This window comes from Columba livia, chromosome 4 (genome assembly GCF_036013475.1).
Source record: "Columba livia isolate bColLiv1 breed racing homer chromosome 4, bColLiv1.pat.W.v2, whole genome shotgun sequence".
NCBI lineage: Eukaryota > Metazoa > Chordata > Aves > Columbiformes > Columbidae > Columba > Columba livia.
In genome coordinates, this window is record NC_088605.1 from 28,074,602 (window position 1) to 28,100,414 (window position 25,813).

General features: G+C 41.1%; 1 protein-coding gene across 5 annotated transcripts; it reads right to left on the bottom strand.

The window, feature by feature from the left end:
- Nucleotides 1–4,822: 4,822 nt before the first annotated feature.
- OCIAD2 (OCIA domain containing 2) lies at nucleotides 4,823–25,742 on the bottom strand. 5 transcript variants are annotated; one of them, XM_065060867.1, is made up of 9 exons: nucleotides 19,958–20,106; nucleotides 19,419–19,533; nucleotides 16,860–16,995; nucleotides 14,245–14,338; nucleotides 13,347–13,400; nucleotides 11,229–11,276; nucleotides 10,136–10,241; nucleotides 8,841–8,928; nucleotides 4,823–6,470 (listed from the first exon to the last, which is right to left on the bottom strand). In XM_065060867.1, exons 3-8 carry the CDS (start codon nucleotides 16,917–16,919, stop codon nucleotides 8,847–8,849), a joined length of 444 nt encoding a protein of 147 aa, XP_064916939.1. In that variant the 5' UTR covers nucleotides 16,920–16,995; nucleotides 19,419–19,533; nucleotides 19,958–20,106; the 3' UTR covers nucleotides 4,823–6,470; nucleotides 8,841–8,846. The 5 variants fall into 5 exon arrangements, with proteins under 5 accessions (XP_064916939.1, XP_021141618.1, XP_021141619.1 ...); XM_021285943.2 differs by lacking the exon at nucleotides 19,958–20,106 and adding an exon at nucleotides 25,535–25,712 and having other exon boundaries at nucleotides 6,264–6,470; XM_021285944.2 differs by lacking the exon at nucleotides 19,958–20,106 and adding an exon at nucleotides 19,702–19,845 and having other exon boundaries at nucleotides 6,264–6,470.
- Nucleotides 25,743–25,813: the final 71 nt, after the last annotated feature.

A 25,813-nucleotide genomic window follows, 5' to 3' on the forward strand; every position in this document is an offset into this window, starting at 1 on the left:
CAGGAAATTAGTCTGACTGCTTTACCATGGACATTTCTAAAAAAGCCTTAAAGTACTGTTTTCATAGTTTCTTAAAACTCCTAAAAATAAGCAGATGCAGGGGCGGTTGAAAGGAGCCGGTAGCATTGCCCTTGAGTCAGTTGTTACTAACATGTGTGAACACAGAGAGGGTTGTGAAAACGCGCCTCAGCTCTTGGACAGCTGGTCAAGCTCCACCAAAACTCCCAGTCTGGAATGTTTGTGTCTTTCGCCAAATTCACAGGCATGTTTCCAGTCCCAGGTAAGTACAGTCTGGCCTTTCAAGGGATTTGTTCCTATTGAAGTTGTTTGTTTGGAACACATCTACATTAAAGAGAAGAGTGTAAATGAGAAATAGCTTGACTGGCTTGATGAAAATCAAGCAGATTTGCAGAAGCCTGGGGGAATCATATGTACTATTCTAAACCAAGCCCACAACTTTCTTGGCTCCTTGAAATGCAAAGAGAAATCCTGACTTGTCTGCTGTTTGCTGGAAGCAGAAAAACTTGTTTGTTTTGCCCACGCTGGACTTCCCATTTGTCAGCTCTCAGCGAGCCTCTTGGTGAGACACCCGCTCACCTGTACACACTGCAGGGTGCACATCCAGCTCAGCGCCTCAGCTGTCACACACACGTCAAACCTTTCACAGGAAGGCTTTGCTTGCAAGCCAGTCTTTCTGACTTGCAACCAGGATAAGTTATCTCTGTCATCTCTTCGGTGAGACAATAGCACTACAAATATCCCTTCACTTTTTTCAGTTTGGTCACCTATTAAATGTGTAGAAATCAACAAATCATGTTTGGATTTTAATCTCAAGGCAATAAATGGGACAATTTGCATCTCATTACTATTTCAGGCTCTGGCCATGGGTCTGTTCATATGGGTTTGCACAAGTTCAGCTGAGCCAGTGCAGGTTTGGACACTTTAAGTATTTTCTTTGCTAATGTAAGAACTGGACCAGCACCAGGCAAAAGTTTTGAGGCATCTTTGAGTAGCTGCGTTAAAAACCTGAACCCAGGAGTACCGGGGGCTCTTAAACATGAACAACCTTGGCCAAGGCATAGAATTCAGGCTCGTAAAATCATCAAGTGAATTACTCTTCCCAAATAATGAGGAAAATAAAACAACAAGCATTTTTATTTAACTGAAGTAAAGCAATATAGCAAAACCAGAAATGTGTAACTGTTCAGGTTATAGGATGTGACAAGAAGTAAATGGATTCTTGGATCTGACAGTTACTGAGAGAGCTGCTGGAGAGTAGATGACAATCCCTTGGGGAGAGCTGGCATGTATTTACCTCAGATAAATAAAAACATTATAATTCTTAAAGAATCAAAACATTAACAGCCATGATTCAAACCATTTGTGTCTGTTTGTTCTCTTCAATGCTAATGAATAGCAGTTACTCTGCTACTTACATTGCTTTTTTAATACTTACCACACGTTTACTTTTTCTTTTTTGATTGAGCAATTGAAAATGTCCAGAGATTCTGAGATACAGGACAATACACAGTAATAAGTAGTTTCAACATACAGTCATAACGTCCTCTGTTCAGCAGAAGCATAGCTTTGCAAAACTAAAAAGCAAGAGTCTTCTCTGAGCTCCTTTCAGAATGTGATACTGCAGTAAACAAAAAGGGATGTATGATAAAGAGATTGCACAATCATCTGATAAAAAGGATAATAAATCGGATACAACTTCCATTTATCCTTGAAATGAAAAAAACCATGAAGATGAAAGAGAAGTGAAGAGTTTGATAGATTTCCTTTGCCAAAACTCAAATTGTTTAGTATTAAAAATCCATAGCGTATAACCTTTCTGATGCTTTTCCAGTTGCTCGGTGTTGATGTAGAACTCTGTTTTCAGGATATGCGATCTTGGCATGAACTGCTTCTAAATCCAGAAATTTTCAATTCATTCCTTACATGGAATGCTATACATTCTCTCTAATCCACAGCAGAAGCACATTTCTAGTGCATTCGGGTTTTTTTTAATTAAGCTAATGTTCTATATAAACCTAATGGCTAAATAAATATTTTTGTTTGGCTTAATCCTGTAGGTTTAATATAATTGCTAATCTTAACTGTTTTAGGATAACAAGCATTTTTAAACAGTGTAGCTGCTAGAGGAAAGGATTAATTTAGTTGCAGTACCTGATGCTTAAACATCAATGATGGATTATTAACAAGGTCTAAATCATCTTCTGAATAAGCCACGCTAAGCAGAAACCATTTCTGCTGGTGCAGTGTCATGCAGCCAGTGTGTATGGCTGCGTGCTCGAGCTGAAGAGGCAAGTGCATTTTTAGGGTCTCCTTAAGCTGTTGCGAAGGGCTGCGTTCACCTTTCCTCTCCCCCTCTGCCTGCTGGACCAGGTGCAGCTCTGCGCTGATTTCAGAAGCCGCCTTGCGCACACAAGTCACGCACCGCACCGCAGCAGCAGGAGCCTCTTCAGCCCGCCGAGGAGAGGGCGCTGATCACGCGTCTCGCAGCCACACAGAACTACGCAAAATGACTCCCGGATCTCTGTACTGAGAATGTCACAGTAATTTAAAGCCAACTGTGTGATGCAGTTAGTATTTTTCAACATGACAATGAAGCTTATTACTCATACTCTCAGTACTATTTTCCCTCCTCTATCATTTTGTCTTCAAGAAACTTAGTCATGTTTTCCTTTGTCAGATTATATGTTAATGTGTTGACCAGATTTCCCCTAGCATGTCCCCAGAAGACCTCTCAAGCCTTGTAGATTTTCAGCTGGCCTTGAGAAGAGTGTCATTTATTTCTCAAGGACCTCATTTTCTTGGGAGCCCTATCGGAAAAAACACAAGGCAAAAAAGCCCAAACCCATACCAAAGCATGTGCACAGTATGGAGTAGATCCCTTTGTTTCCCATGCCCACTCTTCCAGAAAAACATTAATAGATTTGTAAGGCAAAACATCCTGCTGTGTGAAACCTATAATGATTCTTCATAATATGTCATAGATATACATATGGCACTATAGGACTTTACAAATCCACCTATTTTAGAGGTGATTGGTCAAATGAAGTATACACTTGGGAAAACAGTACACTTTTGAAAAGGCAGCTTTCTAAGTAAAAAAGTGGTTTAGTATTTCCAAGATGTGGAACTACAGCAATACTGATGTCAGAAGCTGGATCCTTTTATTTTGTCTCTCTCAAACGGAGCTCCTGTGTGTAATGCCAAAAACGAGTCGGGTGCGTGGGACAAGTGACCAGCAGCTCTTGAAGAAGCTGCTGCTCCCAAATCAGCGTTTCTGTCGGAGGGACCAGAGCGGTGCCAGATCCAGCTGCCCCTTCCTACATGGACTTCAACTAAGCTGTGATATTCCTAAGCACACAGTTAAACTCTACAGTAAGCTCTACTTCCCAGATACAAATGATTAATAGGAAGCTGTGTACCGTCACTGGATTTTTTTTAGCCTTTTTGTAAGACCGTCCTGCCAAAAGGGAATGTATATCCTATTATTAGTACAAGAAACTACTAAGAAAAGTTTTGGCACTATACAAACAATACTTGATCCTTTGTAAGGTGAACTATTTTTCCTTCTGGAGATCTTTTCCCCTCTTATTCAAGACTGAAATGAAGATTATGGAAGCAGCTGATTACCTCGAATCTTTCCCTATTTTTTTAATAGGTCAGCCTTAAATTCAATGTATTCAACTTCTGCTCCAATTAAAACCAAATTCTTTAACTGACTTGTATAGAATGCATCATAGTAATTGTCAACATAGGTTAGCTCATTAAATTGTGCATGATTACTATAAAACGGCTGTATTCACTTATAGTTTTTAGAGGAGTCTTTGTGAATCATCAGAAGCTTGTCTTCCCAAGTAAAAAAATGATAAGGGTCTGGCCATGAGAGTACATGAGGATTTGTCCAGCTCTTCCTGTCTCCCTTTTGCATAAAGTAATAATGTAAAATAATCAGTATGCATTTAAATGTTCCTTTCTGCATCATGCAGCACAACTGCTAACAACCCAACACCTGATTTCTTCTGGAAATTCTCCTGTGAACTAGAAGGCACTTTTTTTGTATTTCTTTGTGAAATCTTAAGAAGCTTAAAAGTTTAAGTCCTATAAATCATCCAATTCTAAAAAATCCAGCATCTGTCTGACTCCGCCCCCAGAACACACATCCAGCCACCAGGAATATTCCAACACACCTGTAAGTCACAGCACAACGCAAGTCAGTTGGCTCCAATTTTATTCAATTAGGTAACATGGTACAGAATGTGTTGTGAGTCTTCCCTGTCCTTTCACAGCTGGTGCTTTTGGGAGAGGCAGTTAACCTAAATTTAACATTATTTTAAAATGTTTAAGTTATATTTAAGAAATATAGCAACATCATTACTACCTCATGATAAAGGTTTGTAGCCCAAGGTGTGCATTTGACTAGATTGTTGGTTGAGGAAAGCAGGAGAAATTGTATTTTAACAAAATTAAATAACAACCTTGTCAAAACATACCTGTTATTCCTCAAATCAGGGAGTATTATGTGGGGCCTAACACCTGTCAGGCTTATAAGTTATTCGGCCATAAATCCTCCAAAGTACAGAAAAATGCTTTTAAAGATGCTCTAAAGAACGTCTTGCCCATAAGCCGTGCTTATTTGCCCTTTGTTATGCACAAATTTAGTGTTAGTACAGCTTAGACTCGCAAACAGCCTTTTTTTCACAATAGTATCATCGTAACTCATGAACTTAAATCCACACAATTAGCTAAGCACAGTATTGCCTCTTGCAAAGTATGGAAGAAATCAGGAAAACAAAAAGATACAATATTTTTTTTTTTATAACAGCACATTTATTACCGGTAAGTAATAGGAAGCCTGAACAAAATCACATTTAAAGCAAAGTTAAGCAGCTAAGTGGTAACCTCAGGAGGTAACACTGACCACAAGAAAAACCTCTGCGGGTCTGACATAAAGGGTTCTGTCACACACATGGATCTCCTCAGCACCGCATGGATGTGATGACCTGCCCCAGACAGCCCAGGTGTGACCAACCTTGGTGCACGTGGTTGTTGTTACCTTGAGAGCAGATGTCAGGTGAAGGGAAAGTAGCTAAGACAGATCACCACACAAGTTTTGCTGTCCATCACAGCACAGCTGTGACAACAATGTTATATTCAAAAGGAGGCCGACTTCTCTGTGGCTGTGTAACCCTCCTGCCCTGCAGCCCCTGCTGAAGGCGCCCCTGCCTGGACACCAAGCATCAGCTCTGATATTGCACAGCTCAGGCTGCTGATAAACAGCTGCAGAAAGGTAAAATCTGTAAAATTAAAGCCCCTGTCGAGACAGCGGTGTTCAGTAGCTCCAGAATTTAAGAGGGCAAACACCAGGTTGGAAAGGTATAAAATCTTAAAGGAAAAAGCAAGGTAGTTAGTCTCACCCTTCTCCTGCAGCCTAGCTAAGAAAGACTCTCCAAATGCCTTATCAAGGTGGTGTGCATTTAGCCTAACAGCTTCTTAAACCCAGAATGTCTTTTGTGTGTAGTAACCAATCAATAGATACTTTGTACTTCTACATTTTACCTGTCCTGCCTGCAGCACCTCTTTGTGCCCAGGTAAAGATGCCCAAAGAAGCTGGTTCAAAGAGGGGGGCTAACAGTAGGCAGAGTATAAAAGCAAACAAAAAGCACTCCATTGACTGTCAGTGAAGCCCCAGTTTTTCAGTAGCTGCACGCTTGCTTTCCATGTGAACACCATCACTGTGTTTAGGGGAAGCGTCCGCTTTAGATTTCCTGAGATGTTTCATGGAAGTCTGCACGTCATGCTGTTCATAAAGAGAATGGGCCATCTAGCTTTTTCTCAACACGTACTGGATTGCGTGCAGCCCATAAACCATTCCAAAATACTGGATCTTCTTGTCCATTATGAACGTGGCACATGCTTTTGATAACCCTGACAATGTGGACTTTTATGTAAACGTAGCCTGTTAAAAGTTGGCTTAGCACAGTAACTGCAGTGTGACAATACCATAATGGACTTCTAGCTTAGTACTCCTAAAACAGTCCATAAACAAAGAGGCAGCACAGAGGTGGAATAGCTGCCTAACTCTGCAAAGTCATTTCAACATCCTTGCACTCTTTCCTTCTGACATGGAAGACAAACATTCCAGTGTATGCCTTTTGCGTTGCTACACGAAGTATTGCCAGCACCCAACTACAATAGATACATTTATTTTTTCAGCACTAAGAGCTAAATTGCACTGAAGGGAGGAAAATAAACCAAAACATGCTGAGAAGAGAGAAGAGGAAAGGAGCGCATTACAAGAAATTGGTATTTACTATGAACAGAACTAAGTAACATCATGCAACTACTTCAAATAAGCAGATTTACACCAAGCAAAAGTAATTATTTCTTCTTTACAGAATAAAACCTTGAACGAAGAAGCTGATCCGTAAGATTTCTTATCATCTTCACCACATCTGTAAATGCAATGAAAGGACCTGTTATTTAGCTGAGTGGCATCTTGTTTTCCATTTGAAATGTGCAGCTTCTTGGTGATTTCTCTGAGAGCTCTGCAAAGCCCCTGAGGATAGAAGACGTTACCTTTGGACTCATCAACATGACTATAATTTTATCTGGGTGGTCCTCCTGGGCAATGCCAGATCTGGCAATGTATGCTTGGCATGGATAGTGGTGCGATGCACTCAGTAGGGTCTCTGTACATTTTTAGAGCATAGCATGCTAAATGAATAATTTTTATTAAAACATAAAAGAGGTTATGAGGTTATTTTTTTCACTGCTTAACAACACAATGCTTACAGTATTTGTTTTCCTGTGTTTCTAAAACCTGGCCATCAAAACTGATTTCTGGCTAATTGAAAACATCACACTGGTCTGAATATAAAGGCTTTTATCCTTCCAGCAATTAAAATTTGAAAGAAATACACTTGTCTGCCATGACTATGTTTCTGACTAAGCTTTTTAGCCCTTCCAGAAAACAAGCAAGACCTGAGTGGCTGGTAGAAAGCGCAGCAATCAAGGTCTTTGATGAACAAGTGAGCTGGAACAGGGAAGAGGTTCGACAGCAGAAATTCCAGGACACACTGCAGGAGGCAAAACACCAGAGGGGCCTGTGGCACCCTGCATTCTCCCCTTCAGACAGCTATGAGACTCATTAGTATTTGGGACAATTTGGTATTTATTTAAAAGTGAATTGGTACTTATACACCAGAAAAAATATTGTCATCTCACAGAGGAAGGCTGAAAAAGGGAATGTGTTTGTACTTTAGGTTCAGCAAGCACCAGTTCTGACAAACAGTGGAGGTAAATCCCACCATCAACATTTGATTCCACAACACAGGTAATTGCTAGTAAGTGACCATCCCCAATTAAATACACTTTGGAGTCCTTATTTGAACCAGGTGAGGATACTGGCCTACATAAGGAAACACTTATTTAAGAGAAAATCTTTAAAAGCATTTAATCAGTACAGCAATGAAAGGGCATCGTTAAGCTCACAACTGCTAATGGATTTAGGGTGTCATTCACTCACAGCCATCAAGGCTTGGCTCATTCTTTCCTTCCTGCTGGCACTAGCAAGTTACCCTTCAGAAAGGCTGGATTTCCCCCGTCCTGCTTTCCTCAGGGGTCTGGTACCCAGCCAGAGCAGCGAGATCATCTGCACGGCCACAGTGCTTCACAAAGAACTGCTGCCCATTTTGGCAGCTACCCTTTTAGGCAAGCCTAAGCCAAAGTGTGTTTCCTGCTAGTGGCTGAGCTCCTGATATAAAATACTCCAGTGGTGACAAAGCTGATTAGAACCAGGAATTTATTCTAATGGCTTCTTTCAGGACAACCCTTACTGCCATAATGTATTGTTGCATAGTAAAAATCCATCCAAATCCCTCTTCTGGGTAAGCAAACAGGTTCTGCTAGGATATCCCCCCTTGTAGACTGTCTGCAGCCATGCACTTCAGAGCAAGAAAGGGACCGTTATCAATATCCGTGTCTAAATTCCAACATAATATACGCCAAAGAGACTCAGTCCAAGAATTTCTGCATCAGGGTTTTGTTCCAAGCTACAGTCTGAGCCACAGCAAACTCACAGGGCAGGATTTCAAACAGGCCCTTTGCTCCCCTCTCTTGCAGGCAGCCAAGCTATTTGCAAACACTTTCACACATTCTCCTGCCTGGGAGAAATGTGGGCCACAGCTTACCACAAGCACAATGTGTGAAAATGCTTTTAAAAAGCCCAGCTGCTGGCCTGTTTTTCACAGACAAAGAGTGAAAGTGCTTTTAAATACCCTCCGCCTTCCACCCTGTAAAATCTCCTTTTTCGCAAAGGGGACTTTCCCCTTTCTGGAGTGAAAACATCCCATGGGCCGTCGCCCCTGCCCCGGCTCCAGCACCACTCCTGTGCTGCCCTCGCCAAGGCTCCGGCCAAACCACAGCACTGGATGAACCCGTCCCTCCCCAATAAACAAACAAACCCACCCCCAACTGTGTCTGCTTTTAGATTCTCGAGATTTTGGTGTATTTTTAAATATCAACACTATCTATAATTATTTGATTAAGTAAAAAAGTTGGAAATTTAAAAGAGTTAGATTTGTTTTCACACAAGTAGTCAATACAAATTAATTCCGATTGGGTGAATAAACAATACTCTGCTACAGCAGAAATTCCTAAGAAATGCGGGATTTAAAACTAGCATTAAAGGTATGTAAAGTAAAAATCAAGAAACAAACCGAACTACAAACTACAGATAAAGAATATTTCCTTGAATAATGCTCAGATTTTAATCCACTTAACATGGAAAATAAAATGAGAATTTCTATTTCAAGGTTGCCTACCTGGGACTAAGATGCTGCAGGAACTGAACCTTCTTTCTCATTTGATCTCCGTTTTGCTTCACATTCTTTGCAAGTATGATGACAATGCCTACAATATCGAAAGCAGAAAAAATGGTCAAGAATTTTGCTGGGTTTCTTTTAGTACCACCATATACCATGCTGGCAAATGTTCTTTAAGAAGTAATCTCTTGTCTATGTTCTCCAATTATTGTAACTGCTTTATGGGACATAAACTGCAGAAAAAGAAATCTAAATAGCTCAACCAATAAAACACCATTAATTATTATTCTTAACAACCATTTCCCGCAATCCCCAAAATAGAACAGGATTTTCTAAGACGGAAAAGACAGTTCTTACCATTGTACCTATTAATAATGAGCAAACAGAGGTAGGAGCAAGGCGTATAATATAGGAGAGTGACAAACAGCCACTTTGTGTAACACCAAGTGAGGAACGTAATAGCTTTGTTATGTGGGGGAAGAATAGAAACAGAGAGAGATGTGAACAATGAAGAAGCTTCCCATTATCAGTCAGGCATTTTCATGGGTGTAAAAGCTCACATTGGTCTGGAGGAAAGATGTGGAAAGACAGAGGAGAATGATTTTGTGGGAAGGATTTTTGGAAATGCATCTTGCATGTGAAAGGTGCATATGAGAAGCCATACTGGTAATTAAAAGTGAAGAGTATGATTTGACAGGAAAAAGTACTTTATATGAAGTTTAGAAAACAATGACTAAAACATGGAGGTGACAGGAGGCAACGACTGAGATCTATTGTATGGTTAGAGTTGCAAGGTGGAAAAAATCCCCTTGCAGTTGTGCTCTCCATGGCTTGGCATAACAGTACGAGGTTGGGCAAAGCCACGGAGGAGGAGGCTGGAATGTGGGCTGAGATTGAAATTATTGTTAAAATATGGGGATAGTGTAAAAAAAAATCTGCAGTACATTTGGCTGGATGTATGGTACAATGGAGGACTGAAAGGGCTGAGCGATAACATAGAAGATTGTGAGACACTTAGAAGCACAATACTAGATGAAAAGAGAACTAGTAACTATTGTTCCATCACACTTAAAAGTATGATAATTTCATTTAAAGAATGGATTTCCTAATGACAGATATTACATTGCGTTTAATTAGCATTTTCTGCGGAATATTTAGTAGTTTCTAATACTGTCATATATAGCCTAAGAATATGAATAGTAACTCATGACCTGATCACAAAATTTAAGTTCATAGTTCTGCTGTGTGCTATTTTTACTATTGTAAAGACAATTTTGATCTAAATAAGCACAAACCTTTTTTGTTGCGGACGACATGGTACAATACCAATTTTCTGGAACTTTTTTTTGCATTCTCCTACGTATGACATCTTTCCAATGGCAAAGCCTAAGACACCAGCAACTATAAAGACAGATAACAAAACATTGTCAATACAAGAGCCTAAATCAAGAGTCTGCAATTGGCTCCATTTTAATCGTATGACAAATTGTATGTAGCATGTCTTCTCAAAACATGTCACAAACATGTGAAGTTACACAGGATTACAGGGATGATTTCAATAACTACTGAAAACCAGCCACATATTGGTGAGACACAGCAACTGCAGGAAAAAGATACTGCATTCACCTGGAATTATAGGATTTCAGATTTGGAGGGGGAGATTATGGAGAAAGCCCACAGCAAAATTAAATCACGATGCCAGCACCTATTTCTCTTGCCCTTGTATGTGCACCATGGTATTTCTGATGATTGCACTTCTAACACTGATCTTCTCAGGGGTTTGGGGAAGCTGGACCATCAGCCCGCCACACTATCATACTGAGGCTTCCACTCATTATAGGGTCAGAAAAAAAATAGTATTTCAACATTCTCCATTTTCTCTTGAATTTCTTCTGAAGAAGGAATCAACTTAAATTCTCGCAATTTAAGAGCCATATTTCTGTACAGTTTCTGTGCTTTTATTTGGTTTCTTTATCAACACGGTCGTGAACTAGACAGTTAAGATAAATCAAATGAACATACGAAAAGGAAGATACTATTTTATATATACTGTGATGGGCCCTTGATACCATAAACTATGTGATTTCCTAAGCATGGCTGATCAATGAGGTTGACATTATTTATAAAACAAAGGTGAGACTGGACTTTTTACCAGTTCCAGAGAATATATTAAATAAACATAAGCTGCTACTGAAAATGTTTATGTTAAAAGAACCTTATTTCATACATTTATCTTTAAACACAGCAGAATTCTGATTTCCTAAAGCACTGCAGTACATTTCATGAATTCCAAAACCAGAAAGACAGAGATTCAAAGACATGCATTTAAAGTCTGCAGATTGCCTGTAAATAACCCTTGTTTTTCTTTTAGAATAGGGTACAACTTACTTGCCATCTTAGGTAATGCACCAAATCTTGGGCTTGCTGAGAAAATGCCTAAAATAAAAGGGAATATTAAGAAAGCTTGAGGAACTCGCCAGCACTCAAAACCAAGACAGTATTTTTTCTACAAGCTTTTGTGTCCCTGAAGGTGAAGACTGTACAAAAAACTTAAAAGTTCATTAACTCAAGGCACTTTCTATTCCACTAGTTCTTAGTGAATCTGGTTTTGTGCAGTCCTAAGTCATAGGAGGAGAAAAGCCTGGACTTTGCAGGATTCAGTTCAGGTGTCCTGAGTGTAAATCCACCTGAAAGCAGCACAGCTGCCACTGGTGACACCCACGGGACTGCAGGCCCAAACTGTTCTTCAGCATTTTTCTGTGGCTACTGATGAAAACTCCTGTTAAACTGTACCACTGGTATCTAGCCTTCTCCTCTGGAGATGAGAGATCAAACATTTTGGCCTTTAGCAGGAGAGTACAATGTGCTGAACAAGAAAAACAAAATGTTATCTTTAGCCGAATTCTGCCTTCCCAGAGTTAACACCAGCAGGTGGAACCAGTGCCCTGCGAGCATGCGTCTGGGGCAGAGGAGCGCTATGCGGCAGAATGCGGCTCCGCACTGCAAGATGAGCGTGGCGAAGGGAACACTGTTGGCACCGCTACATGCATTCAGTGTGAATGAGGGACAGAAGTTCCAGCTTCTTCCAGAGCCCATGTACTGTGCAGTGAGCAGAGAGTTCAGACAGAGCAGCACTCCGTCTATGCTAAGGACAAGGGCCTTGCCCACTGGCATCTATGCAATTTTACAATGGGGAGGGAGGAAGAAAATTGTTTTTGTTTCTAAACAGGCCCCCCAGCCCCCTTCAAATAGTTGACTCACAGCAATTATTATTTAATATGGGCATTTTTTATTTCACAGATTATAAGAAATGTCCAAGTGCAATGGAGAGAAACCAAGAAGAGTACCCAGTGCCAGAGGGTGGGATGTGAGCTAGTGAGAACCCCCGCAGTGCCCTTCCTACCACTGCTCACCCTTTTCCAAATGTGAAATCCTTTGCTGCCCCTCACACACTCTCCTGTGCTCCTTCCCTCCTCATCTGCCTACAAGCTCCTACGTCAAGGATGCAAAAGGGAACCCACACCAACCTCTAGAGGTATAGCACAGCTTTTAGGTTTTCTACTATAGTCCTCCTGATCATCTTAGTAGGAAAAAAAAGAATGACGAGGAGGAAATCTGGTAATAGCTGCTTGAACAAAACAAGGGGCTCACAACCATCCACAGTGAGAAAAGGCTGAGCCATTTCCACCTCCTCCATTTGCTGTCTCCCACCACACACCTCTTATAGCCCCAGGATTCTTTTGTGCTTCTTGCTTCAGGTCCTTTGATTTCTCTCTTCTCCTACCTGCCCTTGCTGTAACTGGCTGCTGCTGCAGGCTGAAGGACTGTCTGATTTGCTCCTGTGGGACACTCCCATCTTAGCGGTCTTCAGGGTGGATGCCTTTCGCTTTTTACCCAAAACACAACCTCAGCCTCATTATTAAAGACCCCCAGAAGGGAAACTCCACATTGCAAGGTGCAATGTGGAGAACCAGGCTCATCCACCACATAAACAGAATACAATTCTCTTTTGTGTCAGCCTGCAGACTGCAAGACATCTCTATGAAAAGCTCTCTGTCTCCTCACTTGGCAGCGTTCCTTGTCTCTTTGCACCAAAGCTGCATTCATACTGAGATGTGGTCACTGTGAAAACATTGCCAGCATTGTTTCAAATAAACCAAGAGAGCTACAGTACCTGATGCTGATGCCCCTGCTCAGGTTGTATGATGCTCTGCCTTACAAGCAGCTCCAATGAAGACTCTACTCAAAGACATGTGACCGTGGTCACAGAATCCAGTCAGCCACCACTCTTTAAATCCATTAATTCTCTTTTCAGTTCATGTTATTTTAAAAGAATGACTGTGGCAATGGATACATAAGGATCAAATCATTATAACAATGATAGTGATGAGTGAGAGAAATATTGATCTTGAAAAACACCAGGCTTTAGGGAAACTTGCATTTCAGTAGTAATTCCAGAGTCTCAACTTCACAATTTGGGACCATCCTGTATTTTTTTATTTTTACCTTTTGAGACTAGCCCCTGGGTGACAAGCATGCTCCCAAGAGACAGAGGAAGAGCTGTAAAAATAAAAAGTAGTACCTGGTATTAGCCAGAATTTTTTACCTATTTGTTAAACACGTTACTCTTTTTTATGTTAGATGTTTTATATGTTTATAATGTTGAACGCATTACTCATCTTCTAAACATTAACTTTGCATGTTGTCTTAATCACCTATTCCATCTGCTCATTCAGATTATTATCTCTTCAAAGTGAGGATGTGCTCACACAGCAACAGACATCAGACGTGCTGTAGCATCGGGAGCTAATGAATTATATACATTTATTAAACAATAGCTTCCATAATCTGAATACCTCCTCTCATCCTGCAACACTAATAATGACAGCAGCTCCAATTAAATGCTGAAACCCTTCTCAACCTTCTCCTTCCAGAAAATGTCTGATTTTGGAAGAGATTGATGTGGTGGACTTGAAAGGCACTAAAACACTGAGTAAGTCATCTTTTAGACATCCTAACAGCTAAAGAATTTCACAAACCCAAGACATATAGCCATGCCTGCCTTTCATTGAAAGGCAAGAATAAGTATGTCATAAACTAAAACAATACTAAGGTTGTTTTAATAACAGACTTCAAGACTAGAATAAGAACTAGAACTAGAAAACTAGATTGTTAAATTAAGTTCGTATTAACAAAGCGCTTAATTCTGCCTTTACCTACAATTCAATTAACCCTACAATAACATATTGCTCAACTTAAAATAAGGTGACAGAGTTAACCCACAATAATATTTCAACAAAACCCAATGTATTACAATAAACAACATGGCATTTTGCAGCCAGTTTTGCATAATCACATCAAGAAGTCATTCTCAGTGTGATACGAACAAGTTTGGATCACTTACCTCTGTACCAGAAACTTTCCTTTTTGCATTCTTTACGGATTCTTGCAACTTCTCCAGCATCATTAGTTTGTGAGACTGGACAATAGAACATTGGCTGAAATGATAAATCTGGGTTAGCGTATTGAAGTTAATCTCACAAAAAGAAAACAAATCAATTAAAGAAAATAAATTATTTAAAACCAAATAAAATACAATGCAAAAAAACACAACCAAACGAGCAAAATTCCTTCTTCTGTTGATAGCAGTGTGATGAAATACTTGATGCCCCAATAGAGAAAGAACTACAAAGGTCTTAAGTTAAAACCACTCATCTTGTTAGTCTGTACTTTCCTAAAACAGCTCAGCTGCTGCTTACCCCAAAAGTATATTGCTTTATTTCTGTCAGCCATTTCATTCTCGTGAGCTACATCAGCTTTCTGCAAAATAAACGTCAGGAAATAAAGGCAGAGTGGTAGTTTCTAAAAATGAAGTTCTGCCCCTTACAGAGGTCAGGTTAAACTCATTAAGGGCAGATCTTGCAAGTATCCAGAAGAGGGTCACCATAAACTCTGTTGGATTCCCCCAAGTAGCCTAACTTTCTCTCTAAGCAGTTTAAATATATTCACGACATTAACTGAACTCAACCATACTGGCTTCACCTTCATAATAATTAGCATGTAGACGGGCTTCTTTTAGGCTAATGGTAGCTCTTTTTTTTTTTTTTCTATTTTGATTGTGAGAAAAAAAAAAGACAGTAGTCTCTCTTGCATTCTTCTATCCAGGGTATTGACACGATTATAAACAGGTTATTTTTCTTCCTTGAAGAGACAACTGTTATCAGTGTTAGCGCTTGTGGTCTCATTATTGGACATATGAAATATACAGGTGTGCTGGTTTTGGCTGGGAAAGAGTTTATTTTCTTCATAGTAGCTGGCATGGTGCTGCGTTTCGGCTTTTTGACCAAACCAGTGTTGATGACACAGGGATGTTTTAGTTACTGGTGAATTGTGCTTGCACCACGTCAAGGCCTTCTCTGTTTCTCAGGCTGCCCAGCCAGTGCAGAGCTGGGGGGGGCACAAGAAGTTGGGAGGGGACACAACTGGGACAGCTGACTCCAAGTTACCCAAGGGGTACCCCACGCCATGTGACGTTGTGTTCAGCAATAAAACCCAGGGGAAAGAAGGAATCATCACTAAGTTAAAATCAATTGAAATGTTCCCATTTTTCTGTAAAAACATAACATCTAAAACCATACTTATTCTTGAAAGCAAAACCAGAATTCATAGAGGAAGTAGTGTCTTGGGAAAAAAAAAAAAGCACATTAGTCTATTAAAGTATTCTATCTAATTTTATGCCCAACTGATCCATGATTTTGTAACTGTAATAATGAAATACATTTATTGTCGGCAGCCACACATTTCACATTTTAGCTAATTAATATCTCCATCCTTCTTCAAGCACTGGCTCCCACTAAAGTGAATGGCGGTGCTGCTTGGGTAAACTGGAGAGAATTGACTCCATTCCAGGCCCTAGAGAACCGCTCCAAACCGGTTTCACAGCAAGGTCAGAGCAAATACAATAAAATCCAAACAAGCTGAGTGAAAGATAAGGAAATGACTGTCAGGGCCCTAAGTGCACCGACAAGCTTTGCAACTGTTCTGCCCTCATACACACCCTGCCAGAGGTTTAGCTGCCTGGACTCAAAGTCAGCTCTAGCATGGCACAGTTGTGTAATACTGAATTATTAACAGATTGCTGTGAAAAGAGCAAAGCTGGGAGCAAGAAGCTTTGCCCAGTGCCTTTGTCCCTGGGCTCAGGAGCTGCAATTAAGCTCAGGCCCTCACCTTAGCTGTGTGGCACGTATGCCTGCACCCGGCCTCTTTCCACAATGATCTCTACCGACCCTTGCTAACTTGATGTCCTGGCGGACCATCAGACTGGCCTTATTCCTATGGACTCGCCCGGCAATCACTGTACTGTTGGCTTAGCCTGGTTAACGTCACTGCATCTGCTCTGCTCCTCTTTTTGCGGTACTGTGGGACTGTTCTCCTTGTCCCTGATGCCACAACCCCTGCCTGCCTTGCTGTCACTCATGGCTCCTGGGTCACCTTTCCTTGCAGATCAGACCACTTAAGCTGCTCTCTGGCAGTGACTGGAGGCAACAAGGTCATACCACATTTAAATTCCTTGCGGTTAATTACATGCTTATATCATAAAATGGTAAAATCTGCACCCCTGTGGGTAGCAGAGGAGAATGCTCAGCAGCTGTAGAGCTGGAAGGCAGGTTCTTGTGCAGTATTGTTCCTCTCTCCCCTTCTGAATACACACACACATGCACACACGCAGCTTGATGGGGACAGGTTATACTGGACTAGTACCCAGACGCTAGGGCTCTACCAGTTCATAACTAGTTTAACCAGCATAGCATAATTCAGTGCCCACTATCTTAAAACTCAAAAGCTCCTAGCCTCTGAGTGTAGTAAATTAGGCAGAATAACACATAGCACTTTCTTCTCTTCATTTATATGATTAAGTTAACAGATACCTGTTTCTGTCTTCAGTAAGCATGACCAATGTAAAATCACAGTTATTCACTAGCAGTAGCATCAAAAAAAGAGGAAGGAAAAACAGCTTACCCATCCAGTTTGCTTTAATGGAGATGTCTGACTTTCCTGCTGGGTTGTTTCGGAAGACATTGTCTCTTTCCTTGTATTCTGCTGCTGATCTTGGTCAGCAGAAATTGTGTTTCATGCCCAGCTACCTCTCTTTTGCCTAGGGACAAAGGTAAAAAGCCAAAGTATCATATTGATACTATAAGTTCAGTGATAGCATCCAGTCAGCTAATGATACACAGTTTATAGCCCAGTGTTTCACTTATTAGCAATACAGAGTTGTTTATTTTTCAAACAGGGAAGTAAGTAAGTATAATTAGATGCTGGATTCTGACCAAGCAAAACACTCTCAATCATAAAGAAATTAGAACAAATACGAACAAGTAATCCAAAACCTTTATAATTTTTACTGTACTGCAGATCAAAAACTTGGCTTCTTGAGCATGCTGTCCAGAATCATTGTACAACTGTCCTCATTCCTGCCATTTGAAGCTTTGACTCCAGAGGACCCACAATGCAAACCTACCACAAACCATGTCTGTGTTTCCAATAAATACAATCCAGTTACAAACACGCTTAAAAAAACAAAACCAAAACAAGCAAAAACCGAACCAATCCGCTATGAGAACAAATAGATTACAAAGAGTTTTAGAGTTGCTGTCTTCCATGCCTGAGAATCACATTGCTAGGGAAAAGCAAGAAGGAATCCCATTTCTTTCTGGAGTAATTCAAATATCTAAACTACGGTTTTTACTTCGCACCTTGCTGCATGGTCTGGCACTTTATTTATCAACATACAGGGCACTGCAGCTTTTAAAAAGGTACCTTCTGAGAATGGTGGCACTGAGCAATACTAACGTGACTGCAAAGGACAGAGTTAAACAGGAAACACGTTCAACAAGTTATTAACCTGAATGCTTTTCTGCACTAATAATATTACTATATAAACCACTTCCTGCACTTATTTGCGTGTCAGTTACACAGCTATAAAGTTCAAGCAAAGTCTGCTTCATCCACACTAGATATTCAGACACCAATGCTTTTTAAATGATGAAACAGAAGCAACACAACCTCCTCTACCCTTGGTAAAAAGACCCAAGCATTGCATTCACACCAATTTGCACTTTATTTTCAGTCACTCTCAAAAATTACAATGGGCACTGTATCTTTGAAAAAAAAAAAAAAGTTTGAAAATCCACATAATGTTGGGAAAGCCCACAGCTCCTCACTGCCTGACTAAGAGCAATTTAATTTTCCATCAGTCTTTTGTCACTTAATGCAAAAGATGAGATAAAATATGAGAAAAAATGCATACAACTTTAAAGATGTTTACGTCAACCAAAGACACAATCTGTTTTCTTATTCTTATCTGCTCATGAAGCCTACCTGTCCAGACGGCTGCAAAAAAAAAACATCACTGGAAAGTACTACTGACTGATATGTTTCCTAACTGCTGCAACAGATTTTAGGTGCTCATCTTTTTCATGAGGATAAAAAAGTTGAGTCCTTGGCAAAAATAAATTAATAGAAAAAAATTTAAAGAGTATAAATTAGGTTATAAAAATTTGCAGCTTGCCATTAACCTCCTGTATTGTCTTCAGCATACATTTCTCCAGAATCATAAATTATTCAACTACACTTCTGCTTCAACATAACAAAGAATCCCCAAAACATGCAGCCCTTTAGGCAGCTTTGTGGTACCCCTCCCACTTGGAAGGAAAGCTGAAAGCTACACTGGCAGGAATGAAGCAGAGAGACACAGGTGAAGTCATCAAAGTATTATTTAATCTAATTATTAATACTAGTACTTAGCACACATGCTGCCTCCTGAGGACATGAAAGGGTTCACATACTTTGGGATATTGTGTCTTGGAATGACAACCGTCATTCCCAAAAATAACTGTATTTGCACTGACCTATTGAAGGAACATATTTTTTTACTTTAACACTGATTGCTATTTTCTCAACCTATGTAACTGTTAGTGTAACAGTTAACTGTATATTCTCTTAGCTGCCTTGGGAAGAATTCCTCAGTTATGTTATTCTGTTTAACTGAAATGCCTATACATACAATCAATGTGGTTTGCAAGGATCAAATATTCAAAAATCTTCTTCCTATTCTACAAGAACTATTCTGGATCATTTACTTATTTACAGAAGAAAAGGCTTATACAAGACTCCTGAAAGATCTCATGGTTTTGATTCGTCTAAGGGGTTGGTAAGGAACCAGCAGGCAAGAAGATAGCTAAGTTTTTAGTATGTGAAAATTACCAACTTCGTATGTTATTTCCAATGAGAAACCTCCTTCCAAATAGGAATGGTGAGCTTCTAATTTCAAAGATTACTTGCTGAAGAAGGTGGGAGCCAAATCAGCATGTGTTAGCTGGTATATACAGTTGACTGTGATCTACAGTGGAGATACTGTGCATTTGCCCAGGGCAGGTGCCACTGTAGTACCATGATCCGTATGAACCCTAAAACAACTCCTTAGGACTTTGCAGAGGTCCTTCGAGGACTGAATGTCCACTGTGAGGAAGAGGGGAAGGCTCGCTAAGATGTTTCACTATAATGTTTCACATCTACCTTCTGAGCTGTTGCTTTGTTTTAAATCCAAGCTCTTATTTCGCAGGAGAGTCAGCAGAGCAGCTGCACCAGGTGTTGGATGAAAGCTCCTCACCACCAGCTGGGTGGACACCACCTGCCAGGGACAACAGGGTGTTACTTTGCGCTCGCTGCTTGCTCTAAAGACTAACGATGTGGCTGGGGCAGTGCAAAACGCCGGGAGCTCTGCGTTTTGTAGGAGGGGAGGGTGGCTGCAGTCACGACGAGCGCAGGGACCGCTCTTGTAAAAATGTCTCAGACCGACCTTCCCCTCTGCCATCCTGCGGAGAAGGGGAGCGGGCCAGACGTGGGCGGTGAGGGGAGACTCTCCCATGAACCGCCGCCTGCCCCCGTGTCCCGGACCGGCCGCCGAGAGCTGCGCCAGCCCCAGCCTTCCTACCGACAAAAATATCCGGCCCCGCGGAGCTCAGCCCCTCCGGCACGGAAAGGAGAGACTGACGCTCCCCGGGCGCGGCGCGGAAGGTGACTGGCGGCGGGCCAAGTCCCCGGGCAGCGCTCACCCTGCCGGACCCCGGAGGAAAGGGACGGCCCAGCCCATCCGCAGCGGGGCCCACAGAGACCAGCCCCGGCAGCCCGTGAGGAGCAGGAGCCCGGCCGCACCACAGCGCTGCCCGAGCGGGAACCTGTTCTGTTCCACCGCCCCAGCCCTCGAGGGCGGAGCCGCTGCCCGCACCGCGGGGCTCCACCGCCACCTCCTGGCGGCTGGCGGCAGGGCCGGGGGTCAGCCAGCCCGGAGCGGCCCGACAGCGAAGGCGAAACGCCGCGCTGGCCGGGGGAGGGAGCGGCAGCACCGGGCAGCGCCCCGCTGAGCTCCCCTCACCCCCTGGCTTCCCGGTCCCACGCGTGTCTGTCACGAATTGAGCAGTTCACAGCTCCTGGTGGGCTGCTCCGGGAGAAAAACGAACAGCGAACGCGCTAAGCAGGCTCCTTCTGGGTTTTCTTATTGCCCCCAAAACATTCATAATACTGGGTTTCAAGTTAACAGTCACCTAACAGTGCACGACATTCGGTGCTGGCTGGGTGTCCTATTAACTGAAATAAAAATATTTTGTAGAATCACAGAACGGGTGGGGTTGGAAGGGACCTCTGGAGATCATCTATTCCAACCCACCTGCTATAGCAGGTTCACCCAGAGCAGATTGCACAGGAATGTGTCCAGGTGGGTTTTGAATGTCTCCAGAGGAGACTCCACAACCTCTCTGAGCAGCCTCTTCCAGTGCTCTGATACCCTCAAAGTAAAGAAGTTTCTCCTCATATGGAGATGGAACCTCCTGTGCTTCAGTCTGTGCCCATTGACTCTCATCCTATCATTGGGCACCACTGAAAAGAGTCTGGTCCCATCCTCTTGACACGCATGGAAATGTAAATGAAGCGTAATGAAATAATTTTCTTTAAAAAAGAAGTGACAGATTCAATTTTGATCATTTTGAAATTAAAAAGCACAGCTTACCTACTTTGATTTTAATACTATGATGCCTATGTACACAAATCAATACATTTTGATATCAATATTACCAAGAAGTAAATAAAAAGTGAAAGAATAAGAAAAATACTTTGATCAATCAAAAACAATCTTGCAAGAAAAAGTTATTCTGAAAATGTCAGTTCGAGGGGTGGACGATTGTTCCTCCAGGAATACTGAAAATACTTTCCCTGAAATGAGAAATGCAATGCCTTTCTTTAACGATAAACTTCATAAAACAAAGCGTGTACACCTGAGGTTTACTTTTGCATTTAATCTTTACTCTTTTTTTTTCTTTTTTTTTTTTTAGTGAAACATAGTTTTCAGTTGAGTATCCTAAATGGTAATATGACACGTTAGTGCTTATCTTGAAATGACCAGCTTGTGAGATCAGCATTATACTTCCATCTCAAGATCAGCATTATACTTCCTTCTCTTGCATGACCTTGGCATCTCAATTTCATAATAAACATTATATAAGTCATAGTTCATTTTCTTAAGTCGGAAAAGTCTTTTACGTTCCATAAGTCCTGGCTGCTTGAAGCCCCTTTCCCCAGGGTATTCGCTCACTCTTGCCAGCCAAACCAGACCATTGGGCTTTGCTGCTGCAAAATGTGCTCTTCACATGGAGGTTTGGCAGAAATCATGTCCTAAAACAGATCTCAAAAGTGTACTTATATCTCCTGTAATCCAAGATCTGTCCTTGAAATAATATCTAAAAAAAAAGATTCAATAGACACTGGCTATACGCTATTTTGAAAGCTACAATATACAAGAAAATGCCATATGAGGCTAGTCCCTAATAAGCCATTATTTCTTAATTGTTTCATCTTAAACTGGTCATAAAATGAAAGAACACTGGAATGACAATTTCTTCATGGGGCATATGCATGCCTGGGTATAGTGGTTGCTTGGATTTTTGCACCTTCCTGGGCAAAAGTGTCCATTAAAAAGAGGTTAAGACTTCTTTTTAATTTTAACTTTAAAGGTAAAGTTGGTTATCACCATTGAATATGTTCCTCAAACACTCTTTGTTCTTAAGATTTACATGAAAGTACTTCAGACCTATGAAAATGGCGATAAGTTGGCGGACAGAAACCAATAAATGTTAGTGCTTCAGAAAAACAAACACAAACCAAAAGAAAGATCTTTAACCCTCCCAGAATAAAATCAAACTTACACATCAAAGAAAAACAAAAACCAAAACAAAACCAAAAGATACCAAGAATAAAATAACCAATAAGCGATTGTATCCTCGGCTAAGGATTTTTCTACTGTCAGAGTGGAAAGAGGTCAAGGAGTTGAGACCTCAGAAACTCAGGGAATGTTTACAGGCTCTGTCTGCTTGTCACAAGAACTTTTAGAGAATGCTGCAGGGTTGCCAGGATCCTGAGGTTCACCACATTCACCAAAGACAAAGCCTTCCCAGTGTGTGTATTTAACAGAAGCATGCCATGTATGCATACAGCACAAGAGAAGGAGGAACTGTTACCAAGTATGATACATATGGTTTGTTTGTCCATTATAAAATCACAAAGACTGTTAATGGCTTAAAAATTCCCCAAGAAACAAAGACATGGAATAATGGAACAACAGTGTGGTTACAAAAACGTATCAGCAATAAAAACACTTAGAGCATGGAAAACCACACAATGATTGCACTGTAGGGCACTGTTCTCCTGCTAATGGGAGTAGGAGTTAAGGGTGAGTGAAAAGGCGTGCAAAGTCACAGCAGGAAACAGTCAACATGCTTCTGAGTAAAACATTAAGCTGTCCTCACTATGTAATAGTTTTCTATGTCCTGGCTGATTCTAGGATGTACTTATTTCTATTTTACACTTGGTCTGGCCTATTGTTTAGAAGAAATGAGTGCCTGACAATTATCAGATGTGCAGGGCTCAGGATTTCCACTTCTCAGCAGGAAGAAGCCAGTTAAATGTCTGCGGAGTTTTCTCTTAGGTCGCACAGCTATATGCGTAATTTCTACAAAAAAGACCTGCAACACTAGCTGATTTCAGTGGGGTGACAGGTGCTTAGATCCTGTAATCAGACTTGAGTGTACCTGCCATTTCTAATACATATTGAAATGAACCAAGAGCTATTATACAGAGGACATTACTGGAATTACTCTGGGGCAATGTTTTTGTACTACGTCCCACAGAACATTTTACTGAAAAAGGTCTTCAGCCAGTCTCAATATTTACTTGTCCTGTGTTTTCGGGCTAATTTACAAGAGATGAGGTTACACTCCAGCCCAGGTGTAAAAAATGAACAGTATTTTCAGCCAACATACTGTAACCTTGAGAAAAGAACCACCACATTAATGTTGAGTATGAATACGCATGTAGAGTTTTGCATAACGGGTATAAAGGTAATGATTAAGAAGCTTTACACTGTTGTGCAAACAGAATAGACATTTAATGACCTGCAAGTCTCCCTGTTTTCACTGCAACTGTGGCAGGTGCTTGACTAAACTCAACCACTCCAGCTTTCAGAGTTGCTTTCCTAATGTTAATTTGCGCTTGTATTTTTGTGCTTTTATTCTCTGCTTCTCTGGCACTTTCTTCTGCTTCTTAGCTATGACCATTCAGGCACATCTCTACTGGGCAATAAGCAACGACAACTTCTCCCAGATGTCTGACAGTTCTTTTAAATTCCATGTGTTTATTTTGGGTTTCAAAACATGCTGGTATTATAGCCTGACCGCAAATAAAACATTGTTTTTTTACAATCACTAGCTTTGGAGAGATTTACCCCTGTCAATGCAAATGTAATTGTGGGGCTGCTATTTATTTTCTGTTAAATTCAGATAATTTTTTATGTCTGCCTTAGATTATGGGTATATTAAACACTATTCTAAAATGAAGATGCTCCTTTTCCTGTGAGTGGAAACTCCTACTGTAGTATGCTATCTTGGTTTTGCTGCTTCGCCAACGTTGTATTCTTGTATAGATCAAATACCACTGCTTTATTTTTTATCAGATAGACATGTGGCACTCAAAGAATTAAACAAATATAGTGAAAGGCATTCCTACACATACGTGTAAGAGAGCGTCTTGTAAACCTCGACTTTTGTATTTAAGGCATGTTTGTTTTCATTTCAAAACACATTACACCTGAAAACTCCCTCCTCTTGTGCCCAGATGCTTATCTGTGTGCCAGGTCTATGGAGACAACTAGAATGTAACCTTGTTATGTTTGAAGCCAAGCTTGGTGGTTAGTAAGAATCTCAGAGAGAATACCCAGAATGCAATGGCTAAATCTGTCAGGAATTGCATTATGAGTTTAATGGAAGCCACAGAAGCAAGTCAGGTTCATTATTCCAGTCGTGTCTAGTTTTACTGGAACTCCACCTCTCAACCATGAAGCAAGATACTGTAATTACAAAAGTGTTGCAAAATTGTTTAAAATATTTATGGCTGAATACATCCTGTGAGCCTCACACTCCTGCTATGCAGCTACAAAAGCAGCCATGTTCCGAGTTTACTCTGGCCAAGGATCGCATCTTAAAAGTTCCATTTGCGTCACGCCACAGCAAGATGAAATGGTGTCATCACTTGCGTAATCCTAAACCATAAGTGAACTTGGTGATTAATCTGGGATGGCTTTTCTTAAATGAAGAAAACAAAAGATGCCTTTAGTTACATGTAACTTGGAGGAAAGAGAAAGTCATTAAACCTGTGAGTCTCATTCTTCCTCCCTGAGAGAGGTCGACTTTTCCATCAAGATACTTCAATTATTTCATGGACATTTGAAAAACATATGTGTTCTTAAATACCAATCAAAATTCAGAGTTTCTGTAGGTAGCCAAATACCATTATGCTGCAGAATTAACTAATTACTGGATTGTGAAACTACTGGGACAAACTTGTCCTTAGTACTCTGCCTCTCAAATATATCGTGTTAGGAATGCATTGCTACTAATAGGTCATATTTATCAGGTGTCAGGGGTTTACTCCTATTAATGTGGAGTTTCATAGGTGGAAGGGAAAGAAAATGCAGATCATAAGGTTTATTTAGCATGGGGTAGCAGGTTTAACGCAAATGAGAAAACATAGTGCGCAGTTTCATAAGGGAGTGTATAAGGATCGACAAAACTTAAGAAGATGACACATTCCAAGAGCAAAAGGGGTTTTTAGTTCTTAGTTACAAATTCACTTTTCATGCCAAAACCAAAATTCTAAAATTCACGTTTTGCTTATGTAGTCCTTGTGCAAGAACTTGGCAGTTGTGATCATGGCTGGGTTCATACACCTCAATCCTAAAATTAACAAATGAAGCAGCTTAAGTCTCAACACAGGAATCTCAGCAAACAAAATGTTGCTTTTGGAGCTTTTTGCACACAGGATTGCTTATCACAAGTCTTTAGTCTACTATAAAGCATTATGATGAGCACAGCAACAATCCGAACACCCTCCTCCCAACCCTCTAAAAAGACAGGTAATAACAGTTAATCAACCATGTATTTATGTGACCAGCAAGTGGGTCAGCTCTTCTGTTCCCTGTCAGTCTGCAGGATGACAACCCTTCGCTTCTCTTTTGCTACTTGGTGTGACTATCCAGTGGACAAACACTCCTTTGCCAACACAGCAGTGAAGAGGCAAGATCTACTCACCCTTCCTGGTCACAGGGCTGTGAAGAATCAACTCCAACACGCCTGGTTTAACAGAATGTCTCTTCACCGCCACCTCCCGACACGCCATCCTCCATAGCTGTGGAGCCATCTCGGCATTGGCTTTGCCACCGTGACCACCTCTGGACTCGATGATCCTTGTGGGTCCCTTCCAACTCAGGACATTCTATGATTCTCTGTGACCGCACAGCCACCAGCGCTGTGTGGCCCTGCTGGGGCTCAGCCGGCTCCCCAGCCACCCTCCATGCTCGGCCAGAACAT